Source organism: Xyrauchen texanus, chromosome 40 (assembly GCF_025860055.1).
Source record: "Xyrauchen texanus isolate HMW12.3.18 chromosome 40, RBS_HiC_50CHRs, whole genome shotgun sequence".
NCBI lineage: Eukaryota > Metazoa > Chordata > Actinopteri > Cypriniformes > Catostomidae > Xyrauchen > Xyrauchen texanus.
Genome location: NC_068315.1, coordinates 14992575 through 15011380, shown reverse-complemented (window position 1 = coordinate 15011380; position 18806 = coordinate 14992575). Strand labels below are relative to the sequence as shown.

At 45.5% G+C, this 18806-nt stretch overlaps 1 protein-coding gene across 9 annotated transcripts in view; it reads right to left on the bottom strand.

The window, feature by feature from the left end:
• LOC127633308 (inactive ubiquitin carboxyl-terminal hydrolase 54-like) overlaps positions 1–18806 on the bottom strand; it is a 184927-nt gene that overhangs the window by 35967 nt on the left and 130154 nt on the right. For 7 of the 9 annotated variants that reach the window (XM_052112324.1, XM_052112330.1, XM_052112326.1 and 4 more), the window contains exons 8-15: positions 17193–17339; positions 6948–7097; positions 6669–6840; positions 5188–5376; positions 4033–4639; positions 2686–2813; positions 2393–2551; positions 1544–1663 (exon numbers count right to left, since the gene is read on the bottom strand). In XM_052112324.1, the coding sequence (XP_051968284.1) occupies positions 1544–1663; positions 2393–2551; positions 2686–2813; positions 4033–4639; positions 5188–5376; positions 6669–6840; positions 6948–7097; positions 17193–17339 (1672 nt within the window). The remainder of the gene's footprint in view (positions 1–1543; positions 1664–2392; positions 2552–2685; positions 2814–4032; positions 4640–5187; positions 5377–6668; positions 6841–6947; positions 7098–17192; positions 17340–18806) is intronic. The other 2 variants (XM_052112329.1, XM_052112332.1) reach the window with 1 other exon arrangement.

Below are 18806 nucleotides of genomic sequence, written 5' to 3'. Positions count from 1 at the left end.
AAATTGTAATACTTTTATAATTTACTCACCCTAATGTCATGCTGTGCATGACTTTCTTTCTTCTGCAGAACAAAAACAAAGGTGTTTAGAAGAAAATCTAATTTCTGTAGTTTCATATAATGCAAGTGAATGGTGACCAAAACTTCGAAGCTCCAATAAAGGCATAAAGGCAGCATAAAAGTAGTCCATAAGACTCCAGTGGTTTAATTCATGTCTTCTGAAATGATTCAATCGGTTTTAGGTAAGAACAGTGCAAAATATCTCTTTTTCACTATAAACCTTGACACCAGCAGTCTCCTTGGCGATCATGATTTCAAGCTTGATTACACTTCCTAGCACCATCTAGCATTTGTCGCATGCGTCAAGCACTAGGAAGAGTAAACAAGCTTGAAATCATGATTGTGCCTAGTGACTGCAAAAGCAAGATCTACAGTGAAAAAGTAGATACATTTTGGTCTGTTCTCACCCAAAACTAATTTGAACACTTCAGAAGACTCTAGTCTAATAGATTACTTTTATGCTGTCTTTAATGTGCTTTTTGGAGATTCATAGTTTTGGTCACTATACACTTGCATTGTATGGACCTACATTATTCCACACTATGTTCTTGTTTGGATTATCTTCTAGGACATTCTTCAAAAAATCTTAGTTTGAGTTCTGCAGAAGAAAGAAAGGCATACACATCTGGGATGGCATGATTTTTTGGGTGAACTATTCCTTTTAAATGGTGACTAAGTTAATTTCACTAATAAAAGAAGAAGAAAATAAATATTTTAATTAATGAGTATTTTGTTACATTTACAGTAATAATATGCCTAATCCTTAAACAAGATCAAATTTACTTGAGAAGCAAAATTATGTAAGATATTAAGACTAGTTTTAATAGAATATATCCTGAATTAAGTTTCATTTTTTTAACCTTTGGTGAATAATTTATATACTTGTTTTAAGCATAAATCTAATGAATTTACAGAGTCTTATACCTAAAACAAACAGAACATCTATTTGCCAATGAGATAAGAACAATAAACTACATTTACAATATATTCTTTGAAAACATCTATTACTATCTTAAACCATTTTATCTTGTTTTAAGGATATTAAGGATATTTTACTGAAGAAATTATTATTATAAAATGTTTTTTTTTTTTTTTTTGCAGTGTATAGAGACCAACAACCTCAGTCAGGAAGATGACAAAAGATGACACACACACAGGCGAGGTGAACAGGGGCAGAGAGAAACAGACAGAAGCAAATACACACGCGCAAACACACACACACACACACACACACACACACACACACACACACACACACACACACACACACACACACAGAGTGCTACAGAAAGGGAAGGCAGCAATGAGATGTTACTGGTGCGTTTGTGTTTGTGTTGCTAGGACATTATACATAAATGCTCTTGGGATATGCTTTCCTAACAAATGGACTAACAACAAGTGCATATATTGGGTAAGTCATGGTTACCCGAGCATGTAGTTTAGGAGTTGGGCGTAGCAAGCAGAGGCAGGTTAGAATTACTTACACACAGCGTGATGGGAGAGTGCCAGGGCTGTAGCTGTGTCCCCAGCCTGCTCCAAGCGCAGCGACTGCTCTAACAGAGAGTCAGCCTCCGCCAAGCAGTGCTCAAAACTGCCCCCCTTCCCTGCAATTAACACACCAAGGCCAGGCCTCTGAGAACACGCACAAACACTGTCCACAGGAGCCATCGCATGTTCCCGAGAACACACCACTCACGGAAATGGAAACGTCCACTTATACACAAGTGCACACAGTCGAATGACTGCCACCAACACAACTGAATAACACAATAAGACACATATGCATACACACATCATGCACACTGACTAGGAAAAACACTGATTTAAAATTGAAATAAGGATTTGAATACATTGTATTGGTCTGTGTTGATGTGTGTGGTGAGCTATGGCTCCCATCTTCTATTTAATGACAATACAGTAATACTTAGCATAGTCATTGTTTTATCACTTAAATATCCCGTTACATCATATTAGATGTAGGGTTGGTAGTGAACAAGAAATAATATTTTACTTTCAAACTAACCTTGCTAAAACTAATCCTAATGTAGCTTTGCTAGTTTTATCTTGTTTAAGCTGGTCTCCCTGCCTGGCCAAGCTATTGTTGAGCTGGTCCACCAGCTAATTACCCAGCCTGACCACCTAAAAGTGCCAAAACTCCTCTAAAACCACCAAAACACACCAGCCTTGCTTGACTGAGAGGCCAGCTAACCACTTTAAGCTTTTTTGCTCATTTTTCAGGTGGGATTACCCACTGTGTAATGCACCAGCTTTTTAAACTCAGTTCCATCTTCATTTCACCTCTCTCCATCTGTATGGATCTGGGTGGTATTTACCCTGGTGCTGAAGTTCATCCAGGTCCATGAACTTGCTGGGTCTGGGGTTGAAGCCCTGGGCTGCTTCCCTCTCCTTCTCCTTCTTCCTCTGCAGCTCCTGCTGCCTGGCCCTGTGAGCAACTTCCTCTTGCAACTCATCCAGCTCACTGCGACCCTCTCCTACACACATATACACATGCAAAGGCATAAATAAGTAACAATAACATTCATGTTCCAGTTAAACCATTGACATAAACCATTGACCTAGTAGCAAGAGTGGGTTAATGCATATGTCCACGCCACTGGTGACTCACCCAAATTAAGTGGAGCTTTGCTCCATGTGGGGGATTTCAGGTCTTGCAGGATGGCACTGCTGCTTTTGGACTTGGGCACTGTGCGCCAGGAGGGCCCTGAAGTTACAGGCCTCTTACTGCCGCTGTCCCTGAGAAAAAAGAGAGCAGCTGTCATTACATTCACATATCAGATCATTCTCAGTGTCTGTGTAGTATATTTGTTTATTAGTATATGATTAGTATATGATTTTCTTTAAAGGGATAGTTAACCCAAAAATTAAAATTCTGTAATTTACTCACTCTCATATTGTTACAAATCCATATGACTTTCTATCTTCAGTGGAACTTAAGATGTTAGGCAGAATGACAGTATCAGACACTATCCGCTTTCAAAGTATGAAAAAGGATGCTTTGAAAGTGAATGGTGACTAACATACTGCCTAACTTCTTTTGTGTTCCGTGGAAAAAGGCAATCATTAAATTATGACAGAATTTTTATTTTTGGGCGAACTATCCCTTCAAGGCATATGGGAAGAAGGGCTGGGTGATATATTGAACATTTATGATATATGAAATATTATTTTGATGGCAATATATAATCAACCAACATCGTGAATATTGTTATTAATTTTTTTATATTTGGCCATTAAGATTCCTAAAGATCTTGCCAGTGGATCTTGTGTCACCCCTCATGAATACAAAAGTACTAAAATAGAGATACATTAAAATCGTATCTGATTTAAACCTTAGCAACATCGGCAGCAGAGTTGAGAAGTTTGATTCATTTCCTCTGATCAGTTTATTTGAAATAATTTTTATTTAATTGGTTCAATGATTTGTGTGTCATTGTGCTTAAAAATGAGCATGGAAGTGTAAAATATATCATGTTTTGAAACATTTATGTAAAAAATATATGTAGGCAAATATTGCTGTTTATTGTAACAGTTATTGTAATATTGGTGCATCCTTTCTAAAAAAAAATATTAGATATAATTATTTCTTCTAGAATTTAATATGCTTTAAAAAGTAAAAAAATATATGTTGCTAAATGCTGCTTTTTACTACTATGTTTAAACAACAACAAAAACATCTAAAATATATTGGAAAAACATACTGGAAAACACGCCTTGATTATTTTAACCACATTAAAACATTAACGTACTTATTTTAGTACGTTTCTTGCTTTAAACATATTGAATGTAATTTGGTTGAAATAATGGCTCCTCTGATTAAAATAATAATAAACAAACTTTTATGCCGTTTCAGAGCAGAAACATGAAGATTATTTTAGCTATATTGCCCAGGCCTAATGGGCATGGATGTCTTCATATACATGAGCTGAGGTCAGTTTGGTCAGGTTGCTGTCACCTGTGAGCACTGATACTTGGGTTGTCACTGAGTGGCATGTCCATGCTGATGGGGCTGTTGCTGTTTCTCTCGCTGCTTTCGTATCCACTTTCCATCCTCTGGATCAGCCGCGGCTGCTGCTCCACGCCTCTTAAAGGGGGTGGGATTGATAGTCGTTCCACCCCTATCTCTGACATGCCCCCCATGTCATTGGTTGCATTTACTGTCTCTGTTGCTGTAGTGCTCAACCCCTCTGCAGCTGACCCAGAGATCTGCTCGTCCTGCATTGGGGACACCACATCTTCAGGCAGCGGGGATGGCCCGAGTGTGGGGTAGCCACCTGGCCGTTGTCTCTCCTGACTGAAGATGCTGTCAATGTTCAGGGCCTCTCTTCTAGGTCTCCATGTTGGTCGATAGCGCCCTCCACTGGAGCTGGACTTGGACTCACTGCTGGTGCTCTCGTCTTCCCAGTCCCTTGTCCGTGCCCCAGCCTCTGAGCCACCCACCCCTGAACTAGAGGATGATGACAGGGGTCTACTGTGAATCATATTCACAGTCTCTTTATAGTCCTGCAGATGGCAAGTAGAAGAGGGCCTCGGCACAGTGGCCTGCTCTTTAAGAATCTCCCCTAAAGAAATAATAAAAATAAAAGGATAGTTCACTCCAGAAATGAAAATTTAGTAAGCATTTACTCATTCTCATGTTGTTTCAAACCCATATGAATTTCAATTTCAGGAACACAATTTTCATATAATGAAAGTAAATGGGGACTGTCAACTTCCAAATGACAAAAAAGCACCTTAAAAGTATCAACAAACAAAAAAAACTGTAAAAGTAGCTTATCTGATTTGTCCACTATATTCTAAGTCCTTTGAACTTATTCAATAGCTTTGTGTAAGGAACAGACCAAAATCCAAAATAATTTAACTTTGTTATTCAGGTATGGAATGGCTTGGAATATAGTGTACAAGTCATATGGACTACTTTTATAATCCTTTTACGACGCTTTAAATATGCATTCCTTTCATTTTGGATTTTATGCATTTTGGAACGACATGAGATTGAGTAAATGATGACATAATTTTCATATTTGGGTAAGTATCCCTTTAACGCACAAAATCCATCTCTTATCCAGTGCGATTATAAGGTTTTTAGAGTATGTTTGTACTAAAGTACCTGCAGTGTCCATGATGTTCTGGGAACCGCTGCTGTCCTGATTACACATCACAGTTCCCTGAGAGTCAGAAGAGAAATGGGAGGCCATGGACTCCCATTTCCCATCATGGTGTGATCGAGAGTGCTTGTAGCTGTAGCTGTCTGCTGAAGAGTCTGTGCGTGTGTCACTTGAAATTGAGGGCTCCCTCCCTAAACACAACCAAAACAACAACAGCAGCGAGGGCATTCAGAAATAGTGACTGTTAGCCATAGCGTGCAAGCTGCAACTGCTCAACGCCCATATTTTAAATGTGAAGAGTGTAATTTCTGCGCCACTAGAACACCTAATGAAATTGCCAAAATAAATGAGTGTTTTCAAACAGGTTTCCTGGACACTTCCCCCATCTTCCATTAGTCAGACAAAAAGGCAATAAAGCTCCTAACTCATGCCATTGGTTAAGCCAATGTTACTGCGTTGGGTTGGCCTTTTTACTCAAACAAATACAGCAATGTTTTGAAGGCACCATACACTCTGACACTCTGTTTACAGAAATCAAACAATGAATTGCTTAATTGTAGTTGTCAATCCCACATTAAGATGAGATAGTAAGAAGTATTTTAACATTAAAAAAATACACACATTGCACAGCAACCCTGACTTGATTATAGGCAAACAACAGCCTTAGTCTCTATTCACTTCATTATATGGAAAAAAGTGAATGGTGATTTAGGCGCAATGCACATACTTCCTACTTCCCATATCTGCTTTTGTGTTCCACAGAAGAAAGTTAATCATACAGGTTTGGAACAATATGAGTAAATAATGGCCCCAAAATTTAAATTGAACAAAATTAACATTTACTCGTTTAACATGCCATCCCAGATGTGTCTGACTTTCTTCTATAGAGCAAAAACAAATATATTTAGAAGAATATATCTGCTCTGTAGGTCTATACAATGCAAGTGAATGGTGGCCAGAATGTTGAAGCTATAAAAGGCAGCATGAAATTAATCCATGCAACTCCAGTGATTAAGTCTTCAGAAGCTATATGAAGACTTTGTGCATATTGCCACCTACTGCTCGAGGCTGGTCAAAGGTGGAGATATATAGTAATAAAGGACTTAAATATATATATCTGTTTCTCACCCACACCTATCAAATCGCTTCTGAAGACAAGAATTTATCTACTGGAGTCTTATGGATTACTTTTTGCTGCCTTTATGAGCTTTTTGGAGCTTCACGGTCTTGTCACCATTCACTTGCACTGTATGGACCAATAATGTTGAGATATTCTTCAAAAAATCTTTGTTTAGGTTCAGCAGAAGAAAGAAAGTCATACAAATCTGGGATGGCCCAGGGGAGAGTAAGAGTAAATGATTAGAGGTTGAACTTTTCCTTTAAGAGAGACTTATTCTGAGAATTTTAGTAGCTACAGAATAAGAAGGAAAATTTTTTGTTTAACTCTATCTCTATCACTCCTCTCTCTTCCTGTTAGCCTCACCAGAGTCTTCGCTGTCATATCCGGCCTTGCTGCTATGGTGCAGGTCTAGCTGTGCAGCCAGCGTGTCCTGCGATGACACGGGTGTCCCCCGGGGGTCAGCGTACAGCAACAGGAGTGGCTGGTAGTGGCCCTTTATACATCGTGACACCACGTCCTTCCACTTAGGACCGATCTGTGGGAGTTCAGCACATCCAGCTTTAAACCAAGATTCTGGTCAGCCTTTCATTACACAATTAGAAACACTAGTACCAGATACCTGAAAGAAGAGTGTGTCATTACCTCCTTTACATGTGCATCATCAAAGTACATCCACTTGCGTATCTTGGTCTGGAAGAAGAAGGTGGAGTAATGCTTGCCATAGTAGCACACCATGCCCACAAGGTAGAGCTCTGATTGCTTGGCCCGCTCATCCGTCACACGGTAGAACAGCTGGAGGGTGGGAGAAATAAAGAAACAATTGGCTGTTATGGCCAATCAGATGTGGAGTTTGCTGTTATGAAGCTGCCCACACTAAGCTGCAGTGAGGAGTTCAATCAGTTGACTAAATATTGACCCGTTAGCATTTTCAGAGAGTCGTGATTTTAAAAAAAATATAAAAATGAACATGAATCTTATTTATTAATGAAATATCAAGTAAACGTGAGAATCCATCTATATTTCTCCAAATGTGCAAATTTTTGGACCAAAAGTTCTAATGGATGTTATTTGCTGAACCCATAAAAAAATCCTTGCCATGGAAAATAGACTTGATTAGATCATGCATTTTTGTCTCATTATACTGTAGCTGAAGGTACTGTTTACAAACAAACGTTCGGCAGAGGCACTTCCAGGTTCTATTGGCACCCCAGAAGAACTCCTTTAAATGGGTGCTTCATTCAAATTCAGATCAAAATTCCCTAAAAGTGCTGTTAATGGAGTTGAAACACCCAGTTTCCAAAAGATTATTGGAAATTTTGGGTTATTTAAATTTCTTTAGGATCATTGAGTGGATCAGAACAAACGAAAAGCAACTTTTCACTCTGCCATGGTTAGCACGGCTTTAATAATTTCAAAATCGGTTAGACAGTGTGGCTAAAGACCTATTCAGAAGGGATTAGGTTTCATGACATATGTCTGTAAAGTAATTATTACTGCAGACATCTGTAATATTTACCACAAATTCACATGCACAGGATAAGCAATGTCATTAAAACTCACATAGATGGGTGTGTACACACAATTTACACACTGCTGTCACGCGTAACTGACCTATTAGAAAATGTATAATGTGCTTATTAATTACGCATGTTTAAATAATTAAACATGATCATCTACAGTATCTGTGAAGCAATTGATTGGACTATCTGGATAAATACAACAGAACTGGTGACATTAACAAGCCTGCAATCTTGTATTACACTCTTAAATTAAAAATATGGACAATCCCATCACATTATGTAATTTTATGTTCTGAAACGCAGGGCTCAGGACAATTTCTTGCACTGACTCTGCTCAAATCATTATCAAATACAGCTCGTTTCTTTTTTATATGGGTAAATATTTAAAGGGATCAAGTGCTGGAATGTGCAAATTTAAAGGCTTTTTATTAATTTGCACTGGATTAATATTACCTGGGCTCATTTATAAAGACCGTTTTATAGTAGGTAATCATGCTTTAATTTTTACTGCCGCAGGTACGCACAGTCTGGAAAAAGTCTGGGAAAATTACTGACATGACCGATTCGCATGGGATTAAAATTACTTAGTAGCTCTGCTAATTATTGCATTACCCCATCTCCCCATGTCAAAAGAATTAAGTCCAAATAGGGGTAAAAGTCAGTAGTGGTGGGACCAAAGACCAATTCGGCAGGATTAGTTTTCTGGACATATGTCTGTAAAGTAATTATTACTGCTGACGTCTGTTTACCATCAATTCACACAGGTTAAGCGATTTCTGTAAATATCACAGAGATGGGTGTGTCTACAGCATTTACACACTGCTGTCAGGTGTACCTATTGGAAATGATACTGTGCTCAGTGTGTTGATTAAGCCGGAAATATTAAACATGCACATACTGTACCTGTGATCATTAGAAGAAACTGATTGGAATATCTGGCTAAATACAACAGAATTGGTGACCTCAACAAGCATGCAATCATATATTACACCCTTGATTTAAAAGTATGGACAACTTTATGCAATTTTATGTTCCGAAAAGCGGGGCTCAACCCAATTTCCCGCACTCGCACTGCTCAAATCATAATCACAAACTGCTTGTTTCTCTTTTAAATGAGTAAATACACACTCGTCAGTATAAAATGCTTGAGAAAATCATGCATCAGTCCAAACGCAACAGCCAGCATTTTGTGAAGTTGTGAAGAGCATCTTACATTTTCTGCAATCTTCTCTTGACCAACATCCACTTCACACACTCGGAAATTTAAGAAACAGCAATATTTAATGGACACAAGGGCTAGAAAGTGGAGTTCCCCTTCTGTCGCTCTCTCCACGTTGTGTCAGAGAAGCGACACTAGAGGTCTCTCTTGAGCGCCGATATTCACCTCTGAACTATGAAAAAAGGCCAATGAGAGTTGGCAACCAGTATTTGCATGTCCCGCCCCCGGACATACGGGTATTTAAGCGGCGCAAATACGGGAGTTCATTCAGAAAATTTCTTCGGAGCCGATGGTCATGTTTGCAGACTGCTGCGTTTTACACACCGAGTTCCTGCTATCCTCTGCTGCATGCTGTTGGATTCTACGGCGCACAACAGTGGCTTTCTCCTGTTTGCACAGCTGTGCACTTCCTGCCCCTGAGCGCATCGACAGTTGCAGATAAGAAAGATCTCTCACGAGTTCTTTCATTCATAAAAGAGTGATTTTATTTAAAGGAGTAATTTCCTCTAAAAGAGCAAAAAACACAGCGGCGTTGAACGTCCTTTTAAGGACGCGTCTTTATAAAGATGCCTTTCCGCCCCTGTGTTGTTCCTGGATGCGGTAGAGTACTCTCCGCTTCCGACGGCCACAGGCGTTGTCTCGTGTGTCTGGGCAGTGATCACACTGAGGCTGCGTTTGTGGATGGTTCATGTTCTCATTGCGAGAACATGACCATGACAACGTTGCGGTCGCGGCTTGCTTACAACCGTAAGCAAGCCACTCCAGCCGCCCCCCCCCCCGCGTCGCTCCTTCTTCCCACGGGATTGAGGACGATGCGGCTGGCGATGGAGGCGATTCGGGGATGGCAGCGGGTGCAGCTCCGGCGGGTACGCCCCCTCGGACCACACGCACCCCGGCACGCTCGTTGACTCCCGTCCCCACTCGAGGTGGCGGTGACTCGCCTCACAGCCAGTCTGCCTACCCTCTTGCAATGGAAGCAGATGAGTTCGCTGTGACATCGGAGGGCGTGGGCTCTGATGCTGAGGGCTCCTCTGGGCTGCCACCTTCGGGCTTGCACGCCCAGGTGTCCGATATGCTTTCCCGGGCAGCCAACAGCGTGGGCCTGGATTGGAACCCTCCATCCTCCCCACAGCCATCACGGCTGGACGATTGGTTCTTGGGCGTGGGGCGCCGCTCACAGCCTCGCCCCCCCGGTTCCTTTCTTCCCGGAGGTGCATGATGAGCTGACGTCTTTGTGGAGAGCACCCCTCTCCACTCGTCACACCGCCACCTGCTCATCCGCCCTCGCCACCCTCGACGGCGGAGCGCGCCACGGGTACACGGAGATCCCCCAGGTGGATAGAGATGTTACGCTTCACTTATGTCCCGGAAGCACTACCACCTGGCGGAGCCGCCCTGTACTCCCTTCCCGGTCCTGTAGAGCAACATCCTCGCTCACCGCGAAGGCCTACAGCGCTACCGGACGCGCCGCTTCCGCCCTGCATGCCATGGCTCTCCTGCAGGTCTACCAAGCCAAGGCACTTCGCAACATGCACGGGGGTGGCCCTGATCCCGACACGCTGCAGGAACTGCGCTCAGCGACCGACCTCGCCCTGAGAGCGACGAAGATCACAGCGCAGCCACTCGGGCAGGCGATGGCCACTCTGGTGGTCCAGGAACGTCAGCAATGGCTGGACTTGGTTGAGATGCGTGAAGCTGACAAGACTCGCTTCCTCAACGCCCCTGTCTCCCAGTTCGGCCTCTTCGGCGACACCATTGAGGACTTTGCCCAGCAGTTCTCCCTGGTGAAGAAGCAGACGGAGGCCATTTCGCACATCATGCCGCACCGCAAGCTTGCCGCCACGGCTCAGGCCCCACCTGCTCGCCGAGGGCGTCCTCCCGCGGCCAGAAGACCTTCTGCTCCGCCCCAACCTGGGCCCAGCTCTCAGCCCCGGCGTCGAGCAAACCGCAGGAAGCGTACGCCCCCTGCCTCATGGACCCCTTCGAGGACCCGGAAGGCTCCCAAGCGTCCCTGAGACAGCGGACCCAGAGGACGAGAAGTTAGCTCCGGAGGTGGTAAGACCACTCCGTCCCCCGGTGGAGGGCCGGGAGGAAAATCTTTTGTTTTTTCATTTGTATCCAAATTCTCAATAAAAGAGCTATTTCCTTTACCTCTGGGTCACATGGCCCGCAAATGCCGTTCTCACGGCACTTTGCTTTCAGGCCTCAACAGTCTCGGCGCCCAGGATGCGGTGCTTCCGCCCTCAGCCCCACGACTGTTCCCTGGCCGGCCAGTTCAGACGAGTCCAGAGGACGCCAGCATCAGACCTCCTCCTCTTTGAGTTTATTCTCAGCACCAGAGCCTCGGGACGCCACAGCGCCTCCCGACGCCGCGTTACCTGTTCCGCACCGCTGCGAAGCCCCGCCGGGTACGTCCAAAATACTCGTCCCCTTGGTGCCCCTAGCACAGAGCTTAGAGGCATGGCTTTCACTGCCCAGCTCGTCACGGTGGCTGCACCGGACCATCCGACTCGGTTACGCAATTCAGTTTGCCAGGTCTCCGCCCCCCTTCGTGGCGTTCGTTCCTCCGCAGTGCACGGCGAACAAGCCCACTCCCTGCACGAGGAAATCGCCTCCCTTCTAATCAAGGACGTGATAGAGCCTGTCCCTCCGACCGAAACGAAGAAGGGTTTCTACAGCCCTTACTTCGTTGTACCCAAGAAAGGCGGCGGCATACGACCGATCTTGGACCTGCGAGTTTTCAATCGGACCTTGTCCAAACTCCCGTTCAAAATGCTTACCCAGAAACAAATTCTATCTGGCATCCGGCATCTAGATTGGTTCGCAGCGGTAGACCTGAAGGATGCGTACTTCCACGTCTCAATTCGCCCTCGACATCGACCCTTTCTACGGTTAGCATTCGACGGCCAGGCGTATCAGTACAAGGTCCTCCCCTTCGGCCTGTCTCTGTCCCTCGCGTCTTCCACGAAGGTCGCAGAGGCGGCTCTTGCCCGCTCACGAGGGCGGGCATACGCATACTCAATTACCTCGACGATTGGCTCATTTTGGCCTCCTCGCAGGAATTACTATGCGCACACAGAGACCAGGTGCTCGAGCATCTCGGCCGTTTAGGGTTTCAGGTCAACTGGGAAAAGAGCAAGCTCACCCCGGTCCAGAGCATCTCTTTTCTCAGTTTGGAGTTAGACTCAGTCTCAATGACAGCACGTCTCTCCAACGAGTGTGCTTAGTCAGTGCTGGAATGCCTCGCTTCTTTCGAACCAGGCACCGTGGTCCCTTTGAAACGTTTCCAATGGCTCCTGGGGCATATGGCATCCTCCGCGGTGGCCACACCACTGGGGTTGATGCATATGAGACCACTTCAGCATTGGCTCCAGACTCGAGTCCCGAGACGAGCATGGCGCCACGGCACGCACGGCGTTGAAGTTTACCCCCACCTGCCGCCAAACCTTCAAACCCTGGACAGACCTCTGCTTTCTACGGGCAGGAGTACCCTTGCAGCAGGTGTCCCGTCGTGTTCTGGTTACAACCGGCGCCTCCAAATTGGGTTGGGGCGCCGTGTGCAACGGGCGCGCAGCCGCAGGCCGGTGGAACCGAGGAGCTGATGGCCATTTTTCTTGCCCTGAAGAAATTTCTTCCGTTGATTCATGGCAAGCATGTCCTAGTCAGGACAGACAGCACCACGGTGGTGGCCTACATAAACCGCCAAGGCGGAGTACGCTCCCTCCACATGTCACAGCTCGCCTGTCATCTCCTCCTTTGGAGTCAGCAGCGACTGGAGTCACTGCGCGCCACTCATATCCCCGGCAACCTCAATGTGATAGCGGACGCACTGTCAAGGCAAAACTTGCCCGGTGGAGAGTGGAGGCTCCACCCCCAATCGGTCCAGCTGATTTGGGACAGGTTCGGCAAGGCCCAGGTAGACCTGTTTGCCACCCAGGAAACCTCCCACTGTCCGCTCTGGTATGCCCTCACAGAGGCTCCCCTTGGGACAGATGCTCTGGCACACAGCTGGCCCGTGGGGCTGCGCAAGTACGCTTTTCCCCCAGTGAGCCTTCTTGCACAGGTGCTATGCAAGGTCAGGGAGGACAAGGAGCAAGTCACTCTGGTGGCCCCCTACTGGCCCAACCAGACGTGGTTTTCGGATCTCACGCTCCTCATGACAGCCCCTCCCTGGCGAATTCCCTGAGGAAGGACCTTCTTTCTCAGGGGCCGGGGCACGCTCTGGCATCCGCACCCAGACCTCTGGAATCTCCATGTCTGGTCCCTGGGCCGGGACGCGGAGGATCTAGCCGGCCTACCTTCGGCCGTCATAGACACTATTAACCAAGCCAGAGCCCCTTCGACCAGGCATCTTTACGCCCTGAAGTGGCGTCTGTTCATGGACTGGTGTTCTTCCGAGCCGAAGACCCGCAGAAGTGTGCAGTTAGGTCAGTGCTCGGGTTTCTTCAGGAGAGGCTGGAGAGGAGGCTGTCCCCTCCACCCTCAAGGTGTATGTTGCCGCTATTGCGGCCCACCACGACTACGGTAGACGGCAAGTCTCTTGGTAAGCACGACTTAATCGTCAGGTTCCTAAAAGGTGCCCGGAGGATGACTCCCTCCCGGCCTAACCTGTTTCCCTCCTGGGATCTCTCGGTCATCCTTATGGGACTCCGGAGACCCCCTTCGAGCAGCTTGACTCAGTTGGACTCAGGACCCTCTCTCTCAAGACCGCCCTGCTGATCGGCTTCGCTTCCATCAAGAGGGTCGGGGACCTGCATGCGTTCTCTGTTAGCGGCGCTTGCCTGGAGTTCGGTCCAGCGGACACTTTCGTGATCCTAAGACCGCTGACCGGACTACGTGCCCAAGGTTCCTACCACACCCTTCAGGGATTAGGTGGTGAACCTGCAAGCGCTGCCCGGGAGGAGGCAGACCCAGCCCTTTCACTGCTGTGTCCAGTACGTGCCTTACGTATTTACCTGGACCGCACACAGAGCACCAGGCGCTCTGAGCAGCTCTTCGTCTGCTTTTGGGGACAGCAGAAAGGGAATGCTGTCTCCAAGCAGAGACTACGCCCACTGGGTTGTCAACACCATTTCCCTGGCTTATCACACCCAGGCCGTGCCCCCTTGCGGGTCCGAGCCCACTCCACCAGGAGTGTTAGCGTCCTCGTGGGCACTGGCTAGGGGCATTGCCCTAGCAGACATTTGTAGAGCAGCGGGCTGGGCAACACCTAACACTTTTGCGAGATTCTACAATCTCCGAGTTGAGTCAGTATCGTCCGTGTTCTCTCAGGTACCGAGCCCGTAGAACTTCGGTGGCGCGTCCACGATCTGACCGGGTGAATCAGCTTGCACCCAGCGCCCTTCCCCTAACCAGGGAAACAGTGCGCCTTCTTTCCCAGGAGATCCCAGGTTTGGGACACTGGTTGACTCCTCCCTAACCCTCGTGGGTCGCAGTTCTGCGGAGGAACTCGCCGACCCAAACCACTGCGGGTACCACTAGCTACCCTGTACTGGTATAGGTGCCCCACAGGTAAGGCCTCCTGTCCGGACTCCCCCTGTGTGTAAAACCACGGTTCTGTCCCCTCACGAGTGTTGACTCCGTGTTTTCCTTAGGCAGTTACAGCTGCCTCGGGTGCCGTGCTGTATGCTTCCCCCCTCTGCGAGGCTGGATCTACCACCGCACTACTGTTCCGCATAAGACCTAAGTATAGGCCATGCGATGTATTTGCCACTCAAAATTTGCCTCCCCTCCTGGGTAGGTGTGGCCTCCGCAGGGTCTTCTCCGCCCTAATAAGGGCTAAGACCCCCTTCCCTCAATGCGTGTAAGGGCCCGGCCGTGGTTGCTCTATCGCGAGAAACATAGAGAGAAAGAGGCCCAGCCAGGCTGGCCCATTCCCATGTTGGCGGCCGTCACCTTGTTCCCCCCTCCAGGGTAATGATAAGGAATCCTGATGGCTTAAATGGGGCATTGGGGAAGGGTATGTGCAGCCTGATACAGTTGGTCGTTCTGCACGTAGGAATACCTGCTCGCTCCTGTATCAGCGGATCACGTACACGGCTCAGCGCATGGCTCTTTTTAAGTGGACCCCTAGTGTCGCTTCTCTGACACAGCGTGGAGAGAGCGACAGAGCGGAAGCGTCTAGGTTACGTATGTAACCTCCGTTCCCGATGGAGGAACGAGGCGTTGTGTCTCCCCTGCCACGTCGCTGAGCCGAGCCCCTGTTGTGGCGGACCATTTCCGGCTCCTCAGAAAAATCCTGAATGAACTCCCGTATTTGCGCCGCTTAAATACCCGTATGTCCGGGGGCGGGACATGCAAATACTGGTTGCCAACTCTCATTGGCCTTTTTTCATAGTTCAGAGGTGAATATCGGCGCTCAAGAGAGACCCCTAGTGTCGCTTCTCTGACACAACGTCTCGTTCCCTCCATCGGGGAACGGAGGTTACATACGTAACCTAGACGATTTACAGGCTTTTTACTAACATGTCAATTTGCATGGGATAAATAATAACTGGGGTTATTTTACAGGCCTTTTTATAGAAAGTAAAACACTCTACTTACTGACATGACCAATCCGCGCAGCATTAAAATGACTGAGAAGCTCTGATAATTATTATATTACCCCACATCCCCATATAAAACTAATCCCATCCGAATAGGGCTCAAGTGTTTGAAGACAGAGAGTGGGTACAAAACTTACACCTCAACAAGTTTTCTAAACACTCTCATGCCGAAATCGTAAGGATTCATACAACTTTTCTAAATTTGGCTAATTCGTATGATATTGTATGACTGCACTTGTATGAATTTCACTGCAGCCAATGACGTCGCTGGACATCGTTTCCATCTAAAACGTGACAATTTCTTGAAACTGGGTTGGAGTTTTTGTGCGAGCGCCTACAGGCAAGTCATAAGGGCACGCAGTTAAGAAAAGACCAGGGGAATCAGATATGCATGTTTATACATAGGTCAGATGTGCAGATATTCTATATGTATCTGATTTAAAACCACATTTGGAAGTGGCTCAGATCGGATTCGAAAAAATCTGATCTTGTGCGAATTTTTGTGTTTACATGTGTGCAACAATATCCAATCTGTGTCAGACATGAGTTTCTGACTGTATATACACAACCTCTGATTAAAAATGGCAGTTTTTAATTTCCAAAACACAACCACTGTGACAGAAATTAGGCCAAATATGATCTGATTATGTTTTTATATGAATAAGACAACCATGTAAGATCTTACGGGATGAACTTAACCTTGTCTCCCTCACTGCAGCGACTACTGGATTTTTAAGAATGGATATTCAAATAAAAATAATTATCAGTTTTTGGTATTTGAGCATTTTTACGATCATGAGTAAGTACATGAGCGCAGTATATGACCTGATTCTGATACTAGTATCGGTACATGCTAAATGATATATAGTGTCACTAAGAGTGCACTGTGTTTCTATGTTCTAGACCAGGGGTGCCCCATACGTCGATCGCGATCTACCAGTCGATCGCAAAGGCAATGCTGGTAGATTGCAATTTTTTTTTTATGTATTTCGTAAAATGTTAATACAAATAAATATTATGTTTTTAAATATTTCAGTTTCTGTCTGACTTGCACTTCACGAGTACATTTTGACCAGGTGAGATTTTTGTTTATTCAGTTGCCATGACAACTACGTTCACGCCTTCCAAGGGCTTCTGAGAACAGAGTGCGAAATAGCGAAGCTAGCAGTTTTTGAGGCTAGCTACCAGCAGCTACTGCCCGGATTATACAAAACTGTCTGATTCAATTCATGGTAAATCATCAGAATAATGTAAATGCCCTGGCTATTGTTTATATTGTGCTGTAGGTGTTTTGGGTTTTAGTGTTAAAACTGAATGATATCAACATTGAACATTGTTATATATTTTTTTTATTAATTACAAGATGAATTCCATGTAGGCATAAATGCAGTAGTCCCAACAAGCATTTTCTTATTTTAAATTAAACTTGTGTTTTTTTTAGTTGGTAGATCTTATTGAGTTGGTCATTTAAAAGTAGATCATCACGCAAAAAAGTGTGGACACCCCTGTTCTAGATTGTGTAAAAAAAGAAAACAAGAAGGAGCTGGAAGATCAAAGTTTGAAAAGGAACAGTGGGAGTGTGTAGTCCATGTATTAATCTTACATCTCCCAACCGCAAGCATGTGCCGAGGCTGTGAATGACGTCTTCAGCCAGATCAGAATGGTCCGAGTCCCACACCAGGCCAATGCTGATGATCTCCGGGCAGTTCATTAGAACCCGTCTGATCCGCAACATCTCACCACAATTACTCTATGATGCAAAAAAATAGATTCATTTAGATATGATAAAATGTGTAAAAAAGTAAAAGAAACTTATACAGGGTTCCACACTTCTTGACCAACAAATTCCCATGACTCTTCCAGTCATTTTGTGATTAATGTATAAAGATTTTTAAAGAATTCTCTGTTTTAAAATTCCTTGATATTTCCAGGCTTACTATGACCGTGGGAACCCTGCTTATTGGAAGCTGAAAGCATGGCCAATAATCCCAAAATATTGACTTAACAAAAATTTAAAGAGTATGAGATGTGTGGGACTTTGCAAATGACAGTTGTTCCAATATTGTGAAAATATGTGCTTTGCAGGCACATTCTTTGTAGGCCTATTTATGGGGCATCTAAATCACATGAGAAGTGTGTGAGAAAAGGTGAGGGAGAGATGAAAGGAGTGCTTCAAACCGGGCAACAAGGTCCAGCAGGACCTTATGTTCCGCACCCAATGTTCTAGCTGAGCTCTTTGAGTCACCGGCCTCCACCGAGCTCTTTGGCAGTGGCATATGGAAACAGGCGGAGAAAAGCTCTGGCGACGAGCACCACTGCCAGCCTGACCCCTTCCATCAGGGTACAAAACCTAGCCGGGCACTGCCTTTGTGGCAGGGAGAAAGAGAGCGGGCAGCAGGGTGGCACTAAGCTGGCACCAGATCTGGGCAGGAAGGGATTAAACAAAGAGCCCAGTCTCTCTCTCTCTCTGTCACTCCATCACAGACAAACACAAAAACACACTCTGCAGCCAATGAACAGACAGCAGCGGTAGGACTGCTGTGATTTGGGACAGACACACAGTGTCCCATTAGAGATCATTGTCAGCCTCTGTCCTGCAGAGCACTCAAATTCCAGTCAAACACGTGATTTCAGGCCAGACAACTAAGCTCCTAAACAGCAGTGATGTTATATAGCGGTGCTCAGTTCTATTTCAATAAAGCCATTTCAGGGAATAAACACAAAAGTCAAATTGAGGCATGGATTTCAGCTCAACATCATTTTGATTCATTTTGCTGATCTGAAATGGAGCAGATACCAAAGCGGCTGACACGGATGTCTCTGTAAGCACATGGAATGAAGCTCCAGTGTGTTTCGTGTGATGAAATCAGTCATCTCCAGTGGCTGGGGTGAGGGTGTGCAGTGTGTATTTTTGTGTTTGTATTTATTAATTTATTTAATCAGGGACAATACACATTAAGAAACATAATATCAATGTAAAATGTTCCAGAATTAGCCAAGATGGTCAATTTTCATCTGTAGTCACTGCAGTCTGTAGTGTGGTAGAGCTGATAACCATCATATGAGTAATAGGGCAGGAGTGTGTGTGTGTGTGTGTGTGCATCGGGTCTGCAGAATGAAGTGGAGCAGTGAAGAACAAACAGTGTAGGAACAAGCTGCCTCTCTAAAGCTAAGAACAGACCGTTGTGTGTGTGCCTGTGTGTGTGGCTTGAAAAAG